Here is a 24,135-nt window from a genome sequence, read left to right as displayed (position 1 = left end):
AAAACACTTAAACACAATAAAAAAAAAGTTGAGACACCACTGCTCGTCCACCATCGGACCACGCTGTCCTGTACAGCACATAAATAATTTTTAAGCTCTTCAACCAGATTTTAAATTCAGAGACTTTTACTCTGAAAAACTAATACAAATATTACCAACAACTATGAGAGATAATGAGTATAAGCCTGATATAAAATGATTATGCTGAAACTGTTGACACTATGCTAATTCAAATTATTTACTAATCTAATTTATAAAGAATAACAAAAGAACAAAATGAAGGAAAATTAATAAATAGGACTGTGAATGGAGAATTGCTAAAATGTGGCATTTTGTCTAAAATTCCATTTAATCACCAGTGGTGTGCCCAGAAAATGCTATGCAAATTGCCAGTGGACCTTCAACTTTGCCCTCAGTGGACCATCCGCTGTCTCCTTGCTATCAGGGGCATTGTGTGCTTATTATATTTTGGGTTCTTAATATCCATATATTGGTTATTATTACTTTTAAATAATGATGGATATTTACAGTAAATGTGTCTGTTGTTCAGGAGTTATCCGTACAAAACCATTGTATCGAGTTCGCCTTTGTTTCTCTTCGTGAGTGACCAGTCTGCAGATTACATCCAGGGGAGACTTCAAGTCAGGTGAGGAATACAGACATAACAATAGCTGCAACCAGCTTGAATCAATTAAAATCCCCACAAACCAGCTTAAACTATCTAAAACTAGCTCACACCAGCATAAACCAGCTCATACCAGTCTAAACCAGTTTTATCATGTACCATAATTTTACAAGTTTTATCCAGCTGTATTGAAATTAGCAAACCAGTTTTATTAAAAAAAGGGGGGGAAAAAAGAAAGGTATTTAACAAAGGATAAACTGTAGCTCTGTAAATCAGATGTAATCATAATTCCCATTCCTGAAGGCTGCTTGGACTCTTAAACAGTGAATATATTAGTTTGTCTTATCAGCATTTAGCCTCATGGATAAAACACGTACGCGTGTCACTGATTCAAAGCGTAACAGCTCCCCCATGTGGAGGAGTCATGAAATGTGAGTTAGTAAGTGAGAAATAATACACTTGTGTTTCAATTCCTAACCGTGTGTGAGTGAATATATATGGAGTTGGTTAGAAGCCATATTTAGTACCATATAAATTTGTTGCTAACACTTTCATCCATGTAAGTTGTACATCACCCCCATGTGGGCAAATTATAGCACAAGGAGCGAAATTAGGCCACACAATGTTTTCTCCAAAACATATTTCATTAAGCATTTACAACCTTTTCTTTTATTACAATATTTCTAATGTTGCTTTGGAGCATTCCTCAGAGCAGAAATTAATTTTTCAAAATTACTGGTTCAAACTTGTGCATCTCATAAAAGCCATTTCTCTTTCATTTTGTACAACCCCAATTCCAATGAAGTTGGGACATTGTACAAAACATTAATAAAAACAGAATACGATGATTTTCAAATCCTTTTTAACCTATATTCAATTGAATACACTACAAAGACAAGCTATTTAATGTTCAAATGGATAAACTTTGTTTTTTTGCCAATATTCACTCATTTTGAATTTGAGGCCTGCAGCACGTTCCAAAATTTGGGACAGGGACACGTTTACTACTGCGTTACATCACCTTTCCTTTTAACAACAGTCAGTAAGCATTTGGGAACTGAGGACACCAATTGTTGAAGCTTTGTAGGTTGAATTCTTTCCCATTCTTGGTCGATGTACAACTTCAGTTGCTCAACAGTCCAGGATCTACGCTGTTGTATATTGTGCTTCATAATGTGCCACACATTTTCAATGAGAGGCAGGTCTGGACTGCAGGCAGGCCCCATGATTTCCAAAAACAGTCCATCTCAGAAGAGCTCAAGCCCTGAGAAGCCGGTGGTGTTTCTGGGTGTTGTTGATATATGACTTTAGCTTTACATGGTAGAGTTTTAACTTGCACTTGTAGATGGAGCAACAAACTGTGTTCAAACTGAGCCCATGTGGTAATATCCGTTACAGAATGATGTCGGTTTTTAATGCAGTGCCGTCTGAGGGGTCGAAGGTCATTCAATGTTGGTTTTCGGCCTCGCCGCGTAGTTACAGAGATTTCTCCAGATTTTCTGAATCTTTTGAAGATATTATGGACTGTAGATGATAAAATCCCTAAATTCCTTGCAATTGTACGTTAAGAAATGTTGTTCTTAAATTGTTGTATGATTGCTCAGGCAGTTGTTCGCAAAGTGCTGAAACGCTCCCCATCTTTGCTTGCGAATGATTAAGCCATTCGGGGATGCTCCCTTTATACCCAATCATGACACTCACCTGTTCCCAAAACCTGTTCATCTGTGGAATGTTCCAAACAGGTGTTTTTTGAGCATTCCTCAACTTTCCCTGTCTTTTGTTGACCCTGTCCCAACTCTTTTGGAATGTGTTGCAGGCATCAATTAAAAAATGAATGAAAATTAACAAAAAATAATAAAGTTTATCCATTTGAACATTAAATATGTTGTCTTTGTAGTGTATTCAGTTGAATATAGTTTGAAAAAGATTTGCAATTCATCGTATTGTTTTTATTCATGTTTTACACGAACCAACTTTATTGGAATTGGGGTTGTACAAACAGCACATCCTTTTGTTGTCAACAACATGTCAACAGCGAGGGCAGCATCAATCACGTCAGTTTACATTCCGGAGCCTTAAAAATATCAGTCCGGTACCTGATTGTTTAGATCCTGATTTGCTAATGACCCACTATGATGAAACATTGTCACATATTTTAAACCACCTGGCACCTCTAAGAACACGCTTGGCTACATTTTCTCAGCCTGCTCCCTGGTATACTGCTGAGCTGTGCAAGCTGAAAGCTTTTGGTCGTCAGCTTGAATGTCTTTCAAACAGAACTGGCCTGAATGTGCATGCCCTTGCTTACAGTGATCATGTCTTGGTTTATAAGGAAAAAATTAGCTAAAACGCTCTGTTATTCTGATGTTATTCATGGTGCCCACGGTAACCCTAGAGCTCTCTTTTCAACTGTCAATAAGCTATTGAGCCCTGGGAAAAGTTTCCCTATGGTTCAGTCGGCTGAACTCTGCTCTCGGTTCATGAACTTTTTCAATCATAAAATACATACAATTTACTCAGAGTTTCAGCCTACTGCAACTAGCCTAAACATTCCACAACTGTTTTCAGTTCAGCAGCAGCTATTTTTCTATCTTCAATACTGTAAACCAACAGTATGTTTCACAGATTATTAATTTCTCAAGGGCAACTTCATGTCAATTAGACCCTTTTCCAACACAACAGGTGAAAGCCTGTTCTCTATATATCTGTCCTCTTATTACCAAGGTTATCAATGCTTCACTTAGCTCAGGATTGGTCCCAGTTTCTTTGAAACTGGCAGCTATTACTCCAGTTCTCAAGAAGCCTGGTTTAGATCCTGAGATAGGCTCATCTCTAATCTCCCTTTCCTTGCCAAACTGTTGGAGCGAATAGTAGCTGCTCAGTTAACAGAACATATTGAATCATGTGATCTGTTTGAAGTCTTCCAATCAGGATTTAGGAGGAATCACAGCACTGAAACTGCTCTTGTTGTCAATAATTTACTGATGTCAGCTGATCAAGGACTGATGAGTCTGCTTGTTCTATTGGAACTTACTGCAGCATTTGATACAGTGTGTCATAGCCTTTTACTAACTCAGCTCAAAAATATGTTTGGCATAACTGCTACTGCATTAGCTTAGTTTCAATCTTATCTTTCTGGTAGGCAGCAGTTTGTTTCAATGGGAAGTTTTCGATCTGACACATGCTCCTTGTCACATGGTGTCCTCCAGGGCTCTGTTCTTGGGCCCCTGCTTTTTATTTTGTACATCCTTCCTCTTGGTGACATCATTAGACATCATTCAATGCTGCTGAGACCATAGCCCATGCATTTGTAACTTCCAGAGTCGACTACTGCAATGCTCTGTTGTGTGGCCTCCCTGCTTGGGCTTTGAGCAGGCTGCAGTATGTGCAGTACTCTGCTGCTAGGGTGCTGACGAAATGTTTTGAGATATGTACATAATGCAAATATAAATAATGATTCAAGAAATGCTCCAAAGCTACTGAGAAAAACTGTAGTGATTGGAAACTGTAGATATTTAGCATGAGGCTTAAGGTCATTGCAAAAGCTGTGGGTTCAGTATTATGTTTTTACTTTAAAAGTTTCATAGTGATTGTGTGTTTGCAGTTCATCATGTCCTGGTGAGAAGACAGCATCTCTTCTTTGCAGTGGTGAGGGTCGTCTACTTCACTCCAGATTTAATGTGTCTGTGATTAAAAAAACTGCATCTTTAAAATCTCTTTCCCTTCTCAACCCGTCTCCTTTTCTCATACGCTCTTGTTGTTAACTTTTGCTGTGTTGTGAAGACAGGTGATGGAAAAGAATCTCCGCAGACACGGTTAAAAGTGTAAATACATCTTTATTTACCAAAACAGTGTCTTACGGGTTCTTAAGGATCCCGTGAGAGAGTAGTGTTCAATTGAGCGCTCCGATCATCTCTGTCCCGTGTCTATTTGTCCCTCTCCCCTGCTGGCTCGGATCCTTTCGCCTATATTGTTCTCTCCTTTCCAAATAAGGCAAACATAGAGAATAGTTTACATTTGCATGCACTTAAGGGAGGGTGTAAATTTAATAGTGTCCTGCCTCACTGACAGCTTATCCTAAACATCCCTCTCTGTAACGCACATACTTATGTTCATATGGCTGAGCATAAAAACACACTGAACATTTCTTAATACTGTCTTATGAGGCTGTCTGATAAATATACCTCATAATTTCCTCCCTTCGAGACTGTTAAAGTCTCGTAAAAATTTAAGCAACCCATACATGTAAATGTCATAACAAATAAGTGATACCTTCCTACACACAATTTTAACATCACTTGCATTATGATGTAACAAAATTTCATGGAGTGTGAGGGCGAAAAAACCTGTCCGGCAGCAATCTTTCTTGAAAATCCTTCAAACATTTTAGACAGGAAAAATTCCCTCAACGATCCCTCTGCCCGGCGATCACAAAAAATTGTACTCCAATCCAATTAAATTTATTCTATATGTGTAGGGAGTTGACTTAAGTATATGTATATAAAAATCTCAGAAAATAAAATCAAACCAATGTCCAAATTCAGGCTGGTCGACCCATCGGACCTTCCAGTGGACCTGTCCCTACCTGACATACCCCTTGGCCCTAATATCGATAAAACAAACAAAAACTCTGAGATTTCAATACACTTACACAGATTACATTTCATCAGTCTATAAATCTTCATAATACACAGTTGATACAATTTTTAATATCACTCATATAATGGTTTATCACTATCAAAGATTACTAATAATAAACAATTCAATAGAAACATATGACATAATATTGTCTTTTCAGCAACTTTTGTCTTCTGATGTGATGTTGATGACATATTGAGCTTCAGCAAGTCTTCACCATTCTTTTCAAAGTCCTTCTGTTTTATTGTCCTCTTTTGAGTTTTTGGATCCCTGTAGCATTTCAGGAATCTCGAACAACCATCCTCCCTTACAGTGATCTTCCCCCCTTTTTCTTTCTGGAAGAAAGAAACAACAGCCAGTATCTTTTGCAAAAATGACATATGCAAATAAACATCAAATTAAACTTTAATAATAGTAACATTAATGGATTAATACGTTTTATAAGCTACAGTGTATACTTCATCCTACAATCTTTATAATTGATTACTAAATAATAAACCTAACAAAATAAAAGATAATATCATAAGTGAATGAAAAATATATAATAGTGGATATTCAAAATGGATATCTTTCTACCAGGTTGTTTTCCAACATTTCCTCCTCATGTTTGCCTGAGTCGGTTCTACTTAATAATGGTATCTGTACTTGATTTCCAGGCATTACAACTCCAACCCATTTCAAAATCATAGCTTTTGCACAAGTTAACAACAGTGTACAAAAACAAAACATTATACACACTGCTAAAAGAGCTGCTCCAAAAACTTGAGCCAACATTGCTCCTAGTGGTCCTAATTTCTCCAATAACCAAGCATTCACAGACCATCCAGCTCCTTTTGATGGACCAAACGCCTCCCTTATATGCTTCAATGCTTCTATAACACTAGTCATATTATCAGAATTATCCGGAATCAAAGTATAACAGGCATCCCCTGTCAGATTTAAAGCTACACATAAACCCCCTTGCTTAGCTAAAATGTAATCCAGAGCCATGTCATGTTTCAACAAAGTTAATCTGTGACTTTTTTGAGTATTTGACAAATACTGAAACCCTCTTATTGTTTCATTAGCAAACCCTTGTAAAGTGTACGTAATATTATCTATATGATCTGCTAAAAATGTCACACCATACCATGGGAATAATCCTATACCCCATTTTTTCTCCTATACTGATTCTCCAATGATATGCTTCCAAGTTATGAAACTGAGCCATTTCCCTTTTCTTTCTTCTCACAGAATTACCTTCAGAATTCCCTTCATCAGTTGCTTCAACTTTTTGGAGAGTATAAACCTCATAAGGAAGCTTTAATGTTGCCATATAACAACAGCCTGTCCATCCATATGGTAGAAATATGTATGCTTTATCTCCACAAACCCACCAAATATCCTTAAAATTTCCTATAGTCACATTTACAGGCAAAATGTCATACTGCACCATTAATGTTCTACTCTGTTTGCTATCTGGTGTATGAAAATTCACTTTAAACAAAACGTCCTTAGGTTTAGGCTCTTTAAAATTCATCTTATAACGAGCACAATCAGATATTCCCATAAACATCCCCTGTCCATTGTGAGTATCATTGGAACAAAAACAGTCTTTAGTCTTCACAGATTTTACTTCCATCGCATCAGGCCGTGCTGTCAGTATATTTTCATGCTGATTAAGGAAATTCACATATGGCAACTTCATCAACCAAGTACAATTTAATCTAGGTCTAAACAAATGCACTGATAAAGCCATTATTATATCTTCTTCAGAGTTTTGCTGATATATTAACCACGATAAAGCATAAGATTGACACATAGCATGCAGTGGTTCTGGTATTGTCTCTAAAATTGATGGCCATGTGCTTGGTGATGGAACTTTCACCACACATGGACCAGTCAACATCGTACTCATTCTTACGGAATGGGTTATTTGCTGAAACCATAAATTTCTAGATGCCCATGGGTCTGTGATTTGTAACACTGAAGAATCAAATCCATATGCTTTCCATTTTGCTTCTCTTTTCTGTAATGCATGGTAATGGTCAGTCATTTCTTCAGATGTCCAGTCAGAATCAAAAAACTCTCTCTGCCCTTCTAAAATGATTTTCTCAGTGGTTACTAAACCCTTTGAATCCATGTCTTCCATTGGGTTTCTAGCTTCAAAAGTCACTTGACTGATATTCACTTCATGCTCCATATTTAACTCTGGACCCTGTGTTATGTTTACTTCCTTCTGCAATGGAAAGGACATTAGTTCTGGAGTCTGGGTTACTTTTACAACATTATGTGATCTTGTTATTTTTCCATTTTCAACAGTTGTGCTAGATTCAGATGTACCCGAAGCAGAAGTCATCATTGGCAGTGTAGTGCTATTCATCTTCTTTAATGGCATATCTAAAGTAGTATACCGATTAGTTACATTATTTCCTTTACTTATTTCTGGAGCTAAAGTAATTGGCTTAATTTGTTCTTTAGTAACCTTTAAAGTTATTGCCATAGTGGTTTGGTCCTGAACTCTTTTAATAGATGTAAAAACTTCAATAGGACTCTGGTCCTTTATCATCACTATCACTGTACGAGTTATGTACCCTTCTCTCCACACATTTTGAAATGGCACAAACTTAAGCTCTGGTTCCAAATAAGTACAAGTGTATTCCCCTTGATCTTCCCATGTAACATTACGTAAAAGAATTGAACAATCATCTCTAACTCTGAACCACCTAAAGGCATTAAACAAAAGATACTTTCTCTGGTCATGAGGCAAATGATCAACTTCAGGTCCTGTTAACACCACTTTTTCACCACGACTATTTTTCCACTCAGGAGGACTATTACCCCCTGTATTAAATCTTCCACATTTACAGGGAAGATGAACTGCTTTACCTAATTTAGCTTTAACCACTGTCTTGAAAGGTGATGACGTTGTTGAAATTATCAAAGGCACTAGTGTAGTTAGATGTGATCCATTTACCCCCTCACTAACTTTCGACACTGAAAAAGTAAAATTCTTTAAAGTTTCATTCTCTTTAGTTCTCATACCGTTTAGGTCTAACCTTTTTCCGAACTGGTCTTGGACTCTTCTCTTGATCCAAGTCTCTGAACTGTTTTGAAATGGAATTACTGCTTTCTGGAATAGGACCTGCTGTTTCTGGGACATATTGAAATTCAATTTCTCCAAACCTTTTGTCTCGTTTACAATCTGCTGTGTCATGTCTGGCATCATTAGAAATATACACAGAGTCATCAGCATCATCCAAACCAGGGACAATCTCCTCTCCAGGAGATCTACTCTGATTTGTTTCTTGCATGTTATTTTCAACCTCTTCTCTCTCATGTTCTTTTGGTTCTCCTGAACCTGCAACCTCTCCTCCCTTTGAGAAAGGCTCCTCTTCACTTGGTGCTTTAACACAGTGAGATAAATGATACCACGTTGGAGACCCCTTGACTTGAACTGCCGTTCCAGTACTGCGAACAACTTCAAAAGGTCCTTCTCTGCGTTCGTTATACCATTTTCTTCTAAATACCTTTACAAACACCTTGTCTCCAGGCTGCACTGTATTCTTCCTTTGCTCATCCAGTCTCTCCTGCTCCTCCTCTTTTCTTTGCTTTTCTGAAACGTATGTGGATATTCTTTTATGTAAATTAGCTAAGTATGAAACATATGCTCTCATGTCATCTTCTAAAAGAGCTAAACTTGGACCTTTCCCACTTGTACGCAAACATGGCGTTGGCATTCGTCTGCCTGTCATCAACTCATGAGGAGTCATGTGTAAATCACGCAGCTCACTTGAGCGACAAACCATTAATGCTAATGGAAGTGCTGCTATCCAATTTAACCCCGTGTGCTGACAGATTTTAACAATCCGATTTTTCAAGACACCATTCATTTTTTCACAAATCCCTTGACTTTGCGGATGGTACACAGCTCCCAGACGCTGTTTAATTCCTAATTTTTGCAAAATTAATTTCACCGTTTTATCCACAAACTCTCTCCCATTATCGGAGGATATTCGATCTGGAAGTCCTCACCTGCTTATGACTTCTCTACACAAAAACTTGGCAACCGACTGAGCATCCTTACGCTTGGTTGGACATGCCTCAGGCCATCGTGAAAACCTGTCCACAACAACCAGCATATACCTCTTACCTTCAACTGGTTTTATCATGTCAACAAAGTCCACAACTAACTCACGCATAGGACCCCTTGGTGTTGGAATGTAACCAGGCGGAACCATCAACCCCCTGCGAACATTATTTTTCAAACAAATTATACATCTGCCAATTACGTAATCAATCTGTTCAAGCAAATATGGTGCCCAAAAACCATACTCCTTTGTAATCTTCCTCCTAACTTCTCCCCTAGCCACATGAGCTAACCCATGTGCCTCTTGAATCATCAGACCTAACAAGTCCGGGGGTGCTACTATCAGCCCCTCATGGTTTCTCCAAAGACCAGTAGAATCCCTGCTGGCACCTCGATCTAACCACAATTGTTTATCTATTTCAGGAACAGCTTCCTGCATTAAAAGTACATCATTAAGTGTCACCTTCTCTTCGAAGTCCACTTCATGAGTTACCAAAAACACTTCCCCGAGTTTGTCCGCTCCTGTAATGGCTTTGGCAGCTCCATCAGCTGCTCTATTCCCTTGAGAGACCCTTGATGCATCCATTTTATGAGCTGCACATTTAGCTATTGCTATTTCTTTAGGTTTCATCATAGCATGCAACAGTTTCATTATTTGAGCATGATGCTGTATTGGTGACCCATCAGTTTTCTTAAACCCCCTGTTTTTCCACACTGATCCAAACAAATGACACACATTATGGGCATACGCCGAATCTATGTATATGTTCACTCGCTTACCTTCAGCCAACATACATGCTTCTGTTAACCCCACAAGTTCAGCAAGTTGTGCAGATGCAGGCTGTGGAATCACTTCAGCCTTTTCAACAATAAATTCGGTCCCCTGTGCTCTTACTATTGCATAGCCAGCCCTCAATTTATCTCCTACACGATAACAGGACCCATCAGTCCAATACTCCACTTCAGCCTCACTCAACGGAATAGCTTGCAAATCAGATCTAAGTCTCGAATACCTCTCTACGTCTCGTACACAGTCATGTGGTTCACCATCCTCTGGAGTTGGCAAGTTCTCAGCTGGATTTACTGTTACACACCTTGCTAGGGTGACATCTTCTTGTTCTAAGAGCCTATGATAATCTCTAATTCTAGGCATAGTTAGAGTATATTTACCAAAATTTAAAAGATTTCTAAGACTATGATGTGTAAGAATTGTCACTGGATAACCCATCGTGACAGATGATGCTTTCTCATACATTAAATACACTCCCACCATTGCTCTGTAGCAACTTGGTAACCCCAATTCCACTTCTGAAAAAGCAGTTGAATAATAAGCAATTGGTTGGGGATTGGTTCCCGTACCTGTTGGCTGACAAAGAACTGCACATGCATATTTTCCTCCAGTAGAAGTGGACACGTATAACAAAAAATTCTTAGAATAATCTGGCAGAGCTAATGTTGGAGCCTCTTGTAACCTCTGTTTTATTGTCTCAAACGCTAAAAGGCCATCCTGTGTCCAGGAAAGATTACAATAAAGTTGAGCATTCCCTGTTTCTTTAATCATAGCTCTCAAAGGTCTTGTTAAACTAGCATAGTCCTCTACCCATGCTGAGGAATACCCTGCAATACCCAAAAACGTCATCATTTCTCTAACTGTTCTGGGTTTGGGAGCTTTGCAAATAGCTTCTAACTGCTTATCAGAAATACATCTGTGTCCCTGTGTTATGGTCTGCCCTAAATAAACTACCCTTTCCTGACAATACTGCAATTTTTTCTGAGAGACTTTGTGCCCCTTCTCTGCCAGCACCCGTAACAAAGTAATTGAATCCTTATGACATGTTTCCTCATCTGGTGCACAGAGAAGAATATCATCCATGTATTGAATGACAGTACTTTTTAACTTCTGATCTACCCCAACTAAATCATCTTTCAATACTTTATTGAAAATGTGAGGACTATGTTTATATCCCTGTGGTAATCTCTTATACTCATAGAATTGTCCCTTGTAAGTAAACCCAAATAAACCCTGACTTTCTACACTTAGTGGAACGCTAAAAAATGCACCACATAAATCTAATACTGTGAAATACTTTGCATCCGGAGGAATTTGGGCCAACAAAACATGTGGATCTGGCACTTCTGCTGGAAAGTCTGCGACTACTTCATTTACTGCTCTCAAATCATGTACTAAAGGATAAGAGTTATCTGGCTTCTTCACAGGCAACAAAGGTGTATTACTCTGCGGATTCTGTGTTATCTTCAGAACATCTGCCTTCACAAGACCTTCAATTTGTGGTTCGATCTCTTTGATTGCTTCTTCATTCAAAGGATACTGAGGCTTCCATGGAGGTTTTGTTCCTGGTCGGAGTTCAACTTTCACTGGTTGAGCTGACTTCACAAATCCAATGTCAGTGCTATGTTGTGACCATAAACATTTTGGAACACATCGCAGCATTTCCTCTTTCAAAGAGTTTGAATCCATCTTCTCATTGTAAAGTGATTCATGTGTCATCCTGACGACTTGTGGCTGTCCTTGTCCTTGAGCAGTAATCATAATCTTAATAAATCGCTGATCTTCACTCCTCCAGATGGAAAGATTCTCTTTAAGCGGTTTAAAGACAACTTCTTCTGCTTCTGCCATCATTTCACCTATTTGTTTCTGCTCACAATCTTCAGACACCAGCAAAGTCACATGTGGTACACTTTTTCCCATCTCAAACTCTTTATGCAAGTAATCATTTTTGTCTATCTTCATAGCAGCTCCTTGTGGTCCTAAAATTATGCAACATGAACGTAATTCAACTTGCTTTGGTTGATGATTCAGCCATTGTTCTCCATCTGATTGTTCAGCATCCTTAAAGTATTTCAGTGTACAATGAAATGGATACTCTGGAGTCTTTGCATCAGGCATGTTTGCTACAATAAACTTCTCCCACATCTTGGCTGGTTCCAAGAATTCTTCGCTAAGATTTCCAATCCAAAATACTGAAGAAGCATCAGTCTCTGTTTTCATCATCAGTTGATCAATCATTTCACTCGGCACTTCCACCAGGCAGCCGTCCGGTGTGCATTTTATTGTACAGTTCAGTCTGCACAAAGCATCTCTTCCCAAAAGTGCAATAGGTGTATGTTCTGATACCAGTATGGGTATTGTAGTCTTCAGATGTTTATAGCAGAGCTCAATTGGTTCTGTGAGAGGAATCAGCTGTTTTACTCCCTCTAACCCGATTGTCCGAATCATCTGACCAGACCTGGGGAGGTGTATAGCATCTTCAGGCCGAATACAGGTGAAAGCAGCTCCACTATCTGCCATCATTGTCAATGGTCGATTATTTATTTTCACCTCTATTGTTGGATCTCTCTCCGGCCCTATTGCTACCAGCTGACACCTCCCACACGAGTTCTCCGGGCATCCCTAGAATCCTGGTTCCGGGCGCCTATAAGGGTTCACAGGTCCCTTGATTGACCTTTGTTGTCCTCTGAATCCTCCTCTGAATCTTCCTCTAAAGTATCCCCTGAAGTTTCCTCCTGGCCGGTTGCATTCACGAGCAAAATGACCAAACTGTCCACAATTATAGCACACTTCAGGAGGCTGTTGAAAGTTCAGACTGAATCTTCCTGGTCTTCCTCTTCCTAGATTTCCCTGACTTCTTCCTCTCCATGTCTGCACCTGACCAAACACTGGCTGTGGCCAGGGAGTCACTGGAGCAACTGATGCTGACTGGCTCACTTGAGGTTGAGTCTGATCCAGATGTGGTCCTGGCTGATTAGGAGGCTGACTTTGTATGACTACAGCTTGTTTCTTTTCTTTTTTCTTGTTGTCCACCAGTTGTATTTGGTTCAGCTTTCTGAGGGTCTCTTCATCCTGTATTTTCTGATCATGTTCCTTCTTTCTATATAGCTCCACTTGATGGGCTATATGATCTGTATAGACACTCTTTGCCATGCTTCCAAGACCCACTACTTCTGCCAGTTTACTTCTCACTGGTAAGGGTAGTCCCTTCTGTAATTTGGCTCGCAAAATTGACTGTTCCATCTGATTTAAATCTGGATCATTTCCTGTGACATTTCTCCATACCTGATGGACTCTTGACACATAGGCTCTTGGGTTCTCATCTTCTCCCAAAGGCTCAATCAGGATATTGTCAGGATGCACATTGGTTGGAAATGAATCTTTCAATGCTCTCCACATTCGACCTCTGATTGCAGCAAACAGCTCTGGATCATTAACAGCAGTTCTTACATATCGTTCTAGGCCCGCTTTCTGTAGAATTTCTTCCATGGCTGGAACTCCCAGGAGATTTGCTAAAAGTCTCTTTATGTCACCTATTGCTGGCTGCGTTCCCACCAGAAGCTCTTCTAATTTTGAAATCCAAGGATGTGCTCCTTCTTGCAAAGTAGGCAACTTTTCCATGATATCTGACATATCTGTATTTTGCCAAGGCTTGTATTCCAAATTCCGTCCTCGGACTATCACTGGACATATCTTTTCAAGTGATTTCCCTTTCCTTGGACGCAAAGTGTATTGTCTTTCAGATTTTTTAGTGTCTTCATTTTTCAGATCCTCCTCATATGTCTGCAACTCTTTCAGTTGTGTCTCCAGTGAGCTAGAAGCATTATCTAAGTTCAATAAACATTGGTCTATACTTTTTTCTACTTCTCTCAAAGTTCTTCGTCTGTCTTCTCCTTTTGTGCTGGATGTTTCAGGAAATAGTCCTCTTTCAGAGAAAGATCCCTTACTCTTCCATCCATCATCACTTTCTTCATTCTCTGTTTCATCAGAACTTCCATCTCTTGAGTCCTCTTTCCTTCTACTCACATCTCCTCTTTTTTCTGCTTTAGCTAGCATTCGTCTGATGGCTGGGTCGTATCCACCCATGGCCTCCTCCTGGTCACTCAGATCCTCATCTCCAATGGTCCTCCTTCTCATTCTCAGTTCACCTCTAGTCTGCAGACGTCGAGTTTTCTTCTTGCTTTTGGAACTCGGATACAGCTTTATCGTTGTCTCTGCTTGTCCTGTTTCAATGATGCATTCATCTTCATCTTCAATATGATAATTTCCTCCTTGACTAATCACTGGAAGCTGAGGATAGGCTTTTTCACTTTTCACTTCCTTCTCATAAGGTGGTGGTGTCTTAACTGAGTCCACATGTGAAAAAGACACATTAACTTCGGCCATTTGTCTTTCGGTTTTTTTTCGTAAGTTGGTTAATCGCGTCTACACTCTTCTCCCTCTTGTCCTTCGCTGCCTTCATCAGTTTCTGACTCTCTTGTTCAAATAACTGGAGAATGCCAAGCTCTATTTCTCTTTTTTCCTTTCGCTTTTCTCCTTGACGCCCTTTCTTCTGTCCTGCTTTATATGTTGCTACAAGTACCTCTATTGTTTTAATTACATCTGGGTTAAGTGTCCCCTCTACCGGCCATGGTTGGTCTATGTCAGGCCATCGCTTATAAAATTTTTCTGATATTCTTGCAATGCCTTTTATTAGAGGATTATTTTTCTTAACTATATCAACAGGAGTAACCCCTTTTGAAACATTAGTGCCCATTTTTGGCATAATAATGACTAAATATGTTCCCAACTTACACTTTTTTTTTTTTTTTCTGTTTATATGCCACTATATTACCACAATTAATAAAAATCAATCTCCAATTGAATTTGCCAACTTCAGAGAAATCAAACCTTAATATGCAATACAATTCACACCACTAAATCCCCTTTATTAAGTGATATAACTACTAAGTGCACCATAAACCTAGATTTATTAAACATTCAGTAACTACCTTGTAATTAAAGAATATACAAACTTATATAAGACTCAACAAGCACTTCTAAATATGATTACCACTAAATATTTGCAACCCCATACACTTATAGCAAAGCTTAGATCAGAAATCCCTTTTTAAATAATAATTTTTCTTCATAAACCACGTTGTTAATTCTTTATAATCCAATTATTACCTTAAAAGTGAACAACCTGTTGCCAAGCTTTCTTTGAAGAAGTCTATGTCATGTACTATAGCACCTCTAATGAACTAAATGCAAATAGATAAACAAATCAATGAATTTCCAATTATTACTTTTTAATAATGAGACTTATTAATGATTTAATCTAAATGTATCAATGCAGGTGTTTGTGAAAGAAGTTTGTGGATAAAACGACTAGCCTTTGTGCAGTCTGCTCTGCTCTGGGCAAATTTGACCCCCCTTTTTTCCTCTCGGTCCTCTTCTCACCGTCTCCTTTAAAATTTGAGAACTCACACACACACACACCCCACAGGATAAAAAGACAAATAGAAATTTAATACATTCAGCTTACTTCTTAGTAATTAAACATTCAATATGCTTATTTGTATTTTATTTACCAACATTTAGTTCATTCATAACATTTTTACCCTTCATTCAATATTGTAAACACCTCCAACAAATCTCTTCATTGGCTTGAAGCCCAAACGACCTTAATCTCAACCCCCCTAAAAAGGGTCTAAAGTGATTGATGGCAATAAGTTCATCCTTAATGCAGCTCCCTTTAACATCTGGTTCGGCTTAACCAGTTTAACATAAACATTTCACATACTATTCTATGACCACATGATAGTAAATTTCCAACCCTGCATCTTGGTTCTTCAAACTTATATACTAAGATAAGATTAATGTACTATGTTGTACTCTTCACATATAAACATTGCAGTGGTATGTTTAAACCCCAGAAAGCACCAATGTCAAACACTCAGAGTTTTCCAATATTCACACATTGGCAGTATTTTTCAATTATCAGTTGGCAGCTAAAAATTATTATTTTTCTCATATAAAGTAACAGTGCTTCACAGAGATCTCAACACCATAGACTATAAAATTCACCCCCTTTTTCTGAGCAACTGAAATAACACCATTCCAACACACTTTATTAATTCAATTCTAATTTCCATCTTGTAGCAGCTCTCTCCATATAAGGCCATTCCTCAGTTCCACTGGCCTAAAACAATTACCCCATTCAATGTATTTCAATTTCATCAAACTATTGCATTCAAAGAGAACACAAACAAATTACTGCTCCCCCAATTCACTCTCACCCAATATGTTAAATTAATCCTCTATTCCCTTTTATTTTAGATCATAAGCACAACACAAGCACCACACCCATAGAAAAAATTCAGTTCAAACGCACCCAATCTCAGGAGCTCCAAACCCCTGCACAGCACTATACATCAATATTTTCTGATTTGCCCAGTAACTATTAGTTTCTATTTAAATCAAATCAACGTGGCTTTTATCAGTACGTCACAAATCAAAGTCCTGCCATTTTTCTCTTTTTCAAGAGTGAATTCTAGGCCTTACACACTTGCAGAAAGAGACCCCTCCGCAAAGCATAAGATCTCAAAAATTCAACAAAATAAGAGGAACCAGACCCATGAACAATTTTTTCTCCCAATAAAAGCCATCATATGGAGATTTCAAAATTTTTCTCCTTTTTCTTCAATAACAATTTTCCCTTTAGTTCCCATAATTAAACCTTACAGTTTCCCCAATGTACTCTATTAATTACTCAGCTTTACACCTTGCTCTCCTTTCTCCTATTCTCAACATCTAAAAACGTCTTTCTGGAGCTCATTGTCTATTTTTTCTTAATGTATAGTCTCCAAGAAAGCTCATAAAATCGTCTCTCTGGAGCTCATTTTCTACTGTTTTTCTTAATTTACTGTCTCCCAGAAAGCTCATTTATTTTTACTTTATATATTTTTATTTTAAAACGTCTTCCGTTCAGGCTCATTGTCATAAATAAACAAACCCCTCATTTTATTGAGGTTCATATTCATTTAAATAACTGTCCTTGAACGAAGCTCATAATTTTTACCATTACAATTTTCTTTCCCTATTAATTTCTAAATCTCTCATTTATCACATTTCCCCCTTTCTCTAAAAAAAAAAAAACACCCACAGAAAATTCATGGCTTTTTACAGCGCAAGGGAGAAACTAGTTTTCCCCCACACACACTCAATATGCAACCACAGAAGGGAGGGGGTTGATCACTCCCCCTTTTTCTCCCAAAAAATTCTTTCAGCTGACACACACACACACATAGTTACTTATAAGGGACAACGTTGAAAAGGGAAAAGGGAGGGGGTGAGGCACACACACACATGCACAGCAAGACACTCTTTTTTTCTTAACTCACTAGGCACACACACATACTCCAACATCCTCCAAACAGCGCTTACACACACTCATCATTTTCAACACAATTTCTCATAGTCGACCCATTCACACATTAACAGCATGCTTTTTATTGCCGCCCTTACCTTATTTCCTTATTCCTTTATTCCTTATTTTTAATTTATGCTACCTTATGAGGTGTAATAATTCAAAAAGAGGCAGCATCAATACAGTGTTCGTCAACAGTGTTTCGAGTGGGCACCCCTAATTAAATCTCTGCATCACACCTCCAGTTTCTCATCAAACTGACCCAAAAAATCGCCTAGTGAATTTTTCAGGATTTGCGGCCGGGCTATTCCCGCCTCTAAAAAGAGGGCTTATTCAAATCAGCGGCTTCCTTTCTTTATTTAAGTCTCTTTTCCTCTATTTTCCATATATTTCTCTTTTATTCCTTCTCGTTATCCTTAAAACCTTAAATACCATTTAACCTTAAATAAATTTTAACCAAATGCCACTGGGCCCAGGGCTTCTCACTATTTCAATATAATCCAATTCCACAATAACTCAAAGCTTACTTTCACGCAATGACTGTGATTCATGTCTTACAGTTTCAAGCAAAAATAGGGCCCTGTTTACCCAAACGTGCATGTCATCTTCAGCTCACCTTATCGTTACTAATTAAGCTATTCTACACTTATACTTCAACATTTCCTTTCCTTTTATTTTTCCTTTTTACTCTTATTAATTATTCCTTTTATTTCCTTTCTTTATTACAATGACTATAGTTAAAAATTTAGAACGGAGAACTTTATCCAACACCATCAACACAACACTACATACACTATTGAGTCTATTTATGAGTGCAACCCTTTCTGCATCAGACAGCCCAAACACCCAACCAGCGCTCAAATTTGTGAAAATCTCACCTTCTATTTGCCGGCTTTTAAGCGGTAGTTCGGATGCAGGGGTCATCTGAAGCAAACAGGTCACAGCTCATATCCCATCCTCGTCGCCAAACTTTGTTGTTAACTTTTGCTGTGTTGTGAAGACAGGTGATGGAAAAGAATCTCCGCAGACACGGTTAAAAGTGTAAATACATCTTTATTTACCAAAACAGTGTCTTACGGGTTCTTAAGGATCCCGTGAGAGAGTAGTGTTCAATTGAGCGCTCCGATCATCTCTGTCCCGTGTCTATTTGTCCCTCTCCCCTGCTGGCTCGGATCCTTTCGCCTATATTGTTCTCTCCTTTCCAAATAAGGCAAACATAGAGAATAGTTTACATTTGCATGCACTTAAGGGAGGGTGTAAATTTAATAGTGTCCTGCCTCACTGACAGCTTATCCTAAACATCCCTCTCTGTAACGCACATACTTATGTTCATATGGCTGAGCATAAAAACACACTGAACATTTCTTAATACTGTCTTATGAGGCTGTCTGATAAATATACCTCACTCTCTTTCTCCCTTCCTCCCCACCTGTCTCTCTCTCTCTATTCCTCTTTTCTTCCAGACTGTGGCAATCCTTCGAGCACCTCTCGGATTTTGGGGGGTTATTTGTCCAGTCCAGGGCAGTGGCCATGGCAGGCCAGTCTGCACTACATGGGCTCTCACACCTGCGGAGGGTCCCTGATCTCTCAGGACTTCATACTGACTGCCGCCCACTGCTTCCCCAGGTACTAACACTCAGAAAGGAGGAGACAGATGGATGGATGAATAATGGGCATGGGGATAGATCATTATATATGTATTTCTAGATGTGTAAATGTGTATATGTATTTCTAATATATGGATGGAATGCTGAATGGATGAAGATAGAGGAACGGATGAATGAATAGAGGAAATAATGAACAGAATGATGGATGGATGAATGGAATAATCGATAAACAGTTGAATGGGTGTCCTTAGCAGGAGATAGATGACCCACAAGCTATGTATAAACATGGGGAAGTATTTGTCGAAGGAAAAATTTGATTGTTTGATGGAGAAATGGATGGATATTAGTGACTGTACAGAGGGATGTACTGATGGACAAAGGAATATGTTGACAAATGAATGTATAGAGGGTTGCATGTATGTATGGATAGATGGAAATGGATACCTGAGTGGATGCATTGATAAAGGGTTGAACGGATGGGTGGATTGACTGGTGAATGGACAGAATGATGCAGAGATTGAAGGGGATTGATGAATAATATTTGAATATGGAAATAATAAAAGGTTGGATGATAAATGTGTGGATGAATTGACTGGTTAAGGGACTAATGGATAAATAGAGGAATGAATGGAAGCATGCATAAAGCGCAGAGAGTTAATGAACGTAATGGATGAATGAGAGAATGGATAGCCTGATGTCCACTCTGTTTGTCTTTTTGTTTCTTCAGAGATTCCACTTCTGCACAGTTTCCCAGTAACTGGAGAGTGTATTTGGGTGTAGTGTCTCTGAACCTGCTGCCCTCGCCATATTCAGTGGATGAGATCACCATCCACGAACTTTACAACTCACAAACCAATGACTACGATATCGCTCTGCTCAAACTCAGCCAACCAGTCAACATGTCCAGTCAGTCCACTCTCACAAAAACACATCATTTCATCATTACACTGCACTAGAGAATATGTATGAACAGGCCAGGGTCATCAGGTGGATTTTATAGGTCTGGGCCATTAAAGGGCCCCTGTGAGCCATTTGCAGAAATCTAAACTGCTGCACTGACCTCCTCAGGAAAAAATTCTCAATATCACTGAATATCTTCTTACCCCTATAAAGGATATTCTCTGTACTGAATTATGAATGAAGTGGAAGCATTTCCATGCATTTACCAAACCATTACAAAATAGTTGCTATCATCATGAAAACACAGGAGAACATTTCAAGGTTACTTTTTTACTAACTTTTTTACTAAACTGAAGCAATTCCAGGTATGATTTGAATGATATAGTAGTAAAACTAAGCACTTTCATTCCATTTCATATATGTAGTGTATTCTACCTGTCAATTATAATAAACATTTAGATAATTCAGTCTGCTCTTTACAGCAGCAAAACACTTTTAGACAAAGTATGAAACCAAATGTATTTTTAGTTTTCCAAAAGTCTTTGCGTGCAAAATGTGTTGGCTCAGTTTTCGACATAGATTTTGTGAGACAGATTCAGAGGAAGATGATGAAAGATACAGAGGAATGTGGGAGGTATGTTGAATGACCTCATACCTCAAGCCAAGGTTCAGACAGTAACAGAAACAACTGTAGTTCCTCTGAGTATGAAAATACTGCTGTTCATATCAACAAAATTGAGCCTTTGTGATTTTGGTGTTTTAATTACCACTAGTATATGAAATGTGAAGATGTCAGAGAGAAAAAAAGTACTCATGGGTCAAGGATCAGTCAAGGGTCAAGTGTATATCATCACCTCAATGTTGTGTTTTCCTGAAAAGTTCTGAAAAACAGAGACTCCGAGATCATTTGCTATCGATTGTTTAATTAAAATCAATCAAAATTAAGGAACAATTGTAAAGTCTGAAGAACAGTTTTAACTGATGCAGTGAACTAAATGAAAGAATGAAAAAAATGGTAAATGCCTAAATATGATGCATTCAGAAAATATCCTTTCTAAAATTGTGATCCAAAATTTAGAAAGTAACAAGATTTAGATTTTTAGTTAAAGGGCCACATAATGTGACACTAAAAACAATATTAATAACATGATGAGATTTTCATTTAAGAATTCATGCGTTAGAGTGCTCAGAAGGATTTTAAAGAGGCATATTCTTGACCTTTTCAACAAGGGAAAACCGTTCAGGGCCTTAATGAATTGTCTGTCAACTCCTTTTTACAAAACACAAGCTGTTCCTTTAAACGATACTGATCGGCTCACTGTTCATCCCGACCTGACTGTACAGCATTAAGGAGTGAGGAGCATAAGCTCTGTGTTTTAGCCAGTTTAGCTCTGTCCTCTTTCTTCTCTGTAATTACTCAGTGCTATTATTTCTCCATCCTCATTACGTCTGTTTTGCTGTATTTAACCTTGTCTTTGTGCTCTCACATAACTGTGGATCCAGCTCTGTGATTGGACTGATTCAGATGATGCAGCACAAAATCAGAATCACTCATTTTATGCCATGTTTGTTTGACATGGGCAGCCCAAAGAATACTACTTTGTTTTACAGTGTGTGGGTTGGTACGCTCTGGATTCCCACGTTAATGTAAAGATACACTGAATAAGTGATTTTTTCATAATATAACCCCTACAAACTGTAACATTGGCTAGTACTCCTTAACACAGTTTACATATTTATTTACATACATATACTGACAAATTGAAATTTCCAGTTTAAAATTCCCAACCACAAAACAGACAGGGTCCCATCAAACAGCTGTGCCCAGGGGCCAATAACTTGATGCACTCTGCTTTTCAGTGAAAGATGTTTTCTCATTATTGACCGAGGGCTTCAAATAACAGACACTTTATTACAGCATTATACTGAGTTATTTATGTGTTTAGACTGCTGTTCACTACTGACTGTGTGTGCGTGCATGTGTGTGTGTGTGTAATATTGTTTTAGGTGCTGTCCATCCAGTGTGTCTTCCAACATTTAACCAGATCATCCAAGAAGATACTCTGTGCTGGACATCCGGCTTTGGCAGCTTACTTGCAGGAGCAGGTATACTCTATATTTTTGTGTTTACTAATGACATCTAATATCCTGGATGTATTAGAGATAATGTATTAAGGGACCCACTCTGTTAATTGGATTCTTTCAATTTCAAGTGTATTTTACAGAAAAATAGGCAAAATAAATACATTTTAAAACATTATTTGTTGTTCTATGGTGGTAAAATGACATACTTGTTCTTCAATTAAACTCCCTCAATAGAACTAGGACTCACAGTTATTACCACACTCTTATTACCACATATATCTTAGGAAAGCATGAAAATATGGGATCTTCATCTTCCGGATGTCACTCAACTGAAGCTTCTAAGACTTAGGAATTTTAATTGTTTGTGTGTGTGTGTGTGTGTGTGTGTGTGTGTGTGTGTGTGTGGACAAGTGTTTGGTTCCAGTCAGCTGATTGATGTGGCTGTAGAGATAATGGCCTCTTCAGTGTGTAACAGTCCTAACGTTTATAATGGACGTGTCACTCAGAACATGCTTTGTGCTGGAGATTTAAATGGAGGGAAAGACTCCTGCCAGGTAACACACACACACACACACACACACACACACATATATATATAATTTTTAAGTACAAGCCAAATTTTTTTTTTTACACTAGCCAAATTAAATAAAAAAGAACTGAAATATACTAAACATATCTGTTCACCAATGCATTCCAACATCTACAAATCACAGCTGGTAGAAAATACTATTACAGTTTTTTGTGGAGTTTATATCTAGTCTCAAATAAAGTAGCTTTATAGGTCAAATGCAGCCAAGACATGCTTTGTGTCTGAAGTTTGTTTTTTCATTTTTTATACTGGAATTGGAACATTCATTTTGAAATTTGCTAGTTAAAAACCAGTCAGTAAACTTCTCTCTTTAGGGGGACAGCGGTGGTCCGCTTGTGTGTCAGGAAGAGGATGGACTCTGGTATCTAACAGGAGTGACCAGCTGGGGGGAGGGCTGTGGTCAAGAGAACAGTCCTGGAGTTTACACCAATGTTCAGAACCTGATAACGTGGATACACAGCAAAATGGAGGTAAACACTCACCAAAGAAACATACATAAAAACTCAGCAACTGTAAAACAGACAAACACTCACTCTGGCACACGTGGGCAGATCAAAATTATACCGTAGTAATGTTTAAATAACTACTTTCTTTTGTTTCTTTTCTCTGTTTTCTCCCCTGACCCACTCCTCCTGTTTTTATGCCTAATAGCAAGAGAGACCCTGACTACACAGCAGTGTGTATACACTTTACTGCATGTTCAAGGGAAACACAAAGCCAGCCAGCATCACAAAAAGTTTCTATTTGATTTGGCCAGTGTTGGATAAAGTTCCTTTGGTGTTTAACAAAATTAAGTATGTATTTGTGCAGCACCTACAAACTCTCATTGTTTTAGTCCCAGTGTGGGAAACCTTTCTATGTTTGTATTTATTTTTTTTGTTGTTATTTGTTTTTGCTCTTTCATTTTATCAGATATCCTTTAAGTTTGCAATATGCACTTGACTGAGATTTGCTCATTGAGGTTGCACAAGGTGCTGCTACATAAGCACACACACCTGTAGTGACTCATGGACTCATTTATGCCCAAGCCCCTCTGTTTCTGTGATTTGTATAAAATCTCTGTGTTATTATATTCAGACCTAAGATTTGACCTCACCTTTTCTGTATTCTGAAAAGGCATACATGTATTTTATACATCTGCCTGTGTTTTGACCCCTGCTTTGACCATCAGTGTGTGCTACCCCCAATAAAGCTAATTTGTATCCTGCCAAAAATGTTTCATGTGATACATCAGGATATTAGGTGACATTAAATAGGTACATAACAATAAGTATTGAGCAAAAGACAACTTGCTTACCAGCATGTATGTAGCATATGTTAGCACAGCAACAAATCCTTAACAGAAAACTCCAAATAAACATGTGATGCATATGTGTAGAACACATTTCATGCAGAAAAATTAAACATTACCACTTGTAAGC

At 38.3% G+C, this 24,135-nt stretch overlaps 1 protein-coding gene across 1 annotated transcript in view; it reads left to right on the top strand.

Annotated features, from left to right (window-relative positions):
- The window catches only part of LOC136684183 (transmembrane protease serine 13-like), a 30,109-nt gene extending 6,192 nt beyond the window's left edge, over positions 1 to 23,917 (top strand). Inside the window, exons 6-13 of the mRNA XM_066659113.1 lie at positions 551 to 646; positions 4,230 to 4,273; positions 18,997 to 19,159; positions 19,868 to 20,046; positions 22,048 to 22,146; positions 22,537 to 22,679; positions 23,029 to 23,184; positions 23,366 to 23,917. Of these exons, the coding sequence (XP_066515210.1) occupies positions 551 to 646; positions 4,230 to 4,273; positions 18,997 to 19,159; positions 19,868 to 20,046; positions 22,048 to 22,146; positions 22,537 to 22,679; positions 23,029 to 23,184; positions 23,366 to 23,380 (895 nt within the window). The 3' untranslated portion in view covers positions 23,381 to 23,917. The remainder of the gene's footprint in view (positions 1 to 550; positions 647 to 4,229; positions 4,274 to 18,996; positions 19,160 to 19,867; positions 20,047 to 22,047; positions 22,147 to 22,536; positions 22,680 to 23,028; positions 23,185 to 23,365) is intronic.
- Positions 23,918 to 24,135: the final 218 nt, after the last annotated feature.

Source organism: Hoplias malabaricus, chromosome 2 (genome assembly GCF_029633855.1).
Source record: "Hoplias malabaricus isolate fHopMal1 chromosome 2, fHopMal1.hap1, whole genome shotgun sequence".
NCBI lineage: Eukaryota > Metazoa > Chordata > Actinopteri > Characiformes > Erythrinidae > Hoplias > Hoplias malabaricus.
This window is presented reverse-complemented; position numbering and strand designations above follow the sequence as displayed.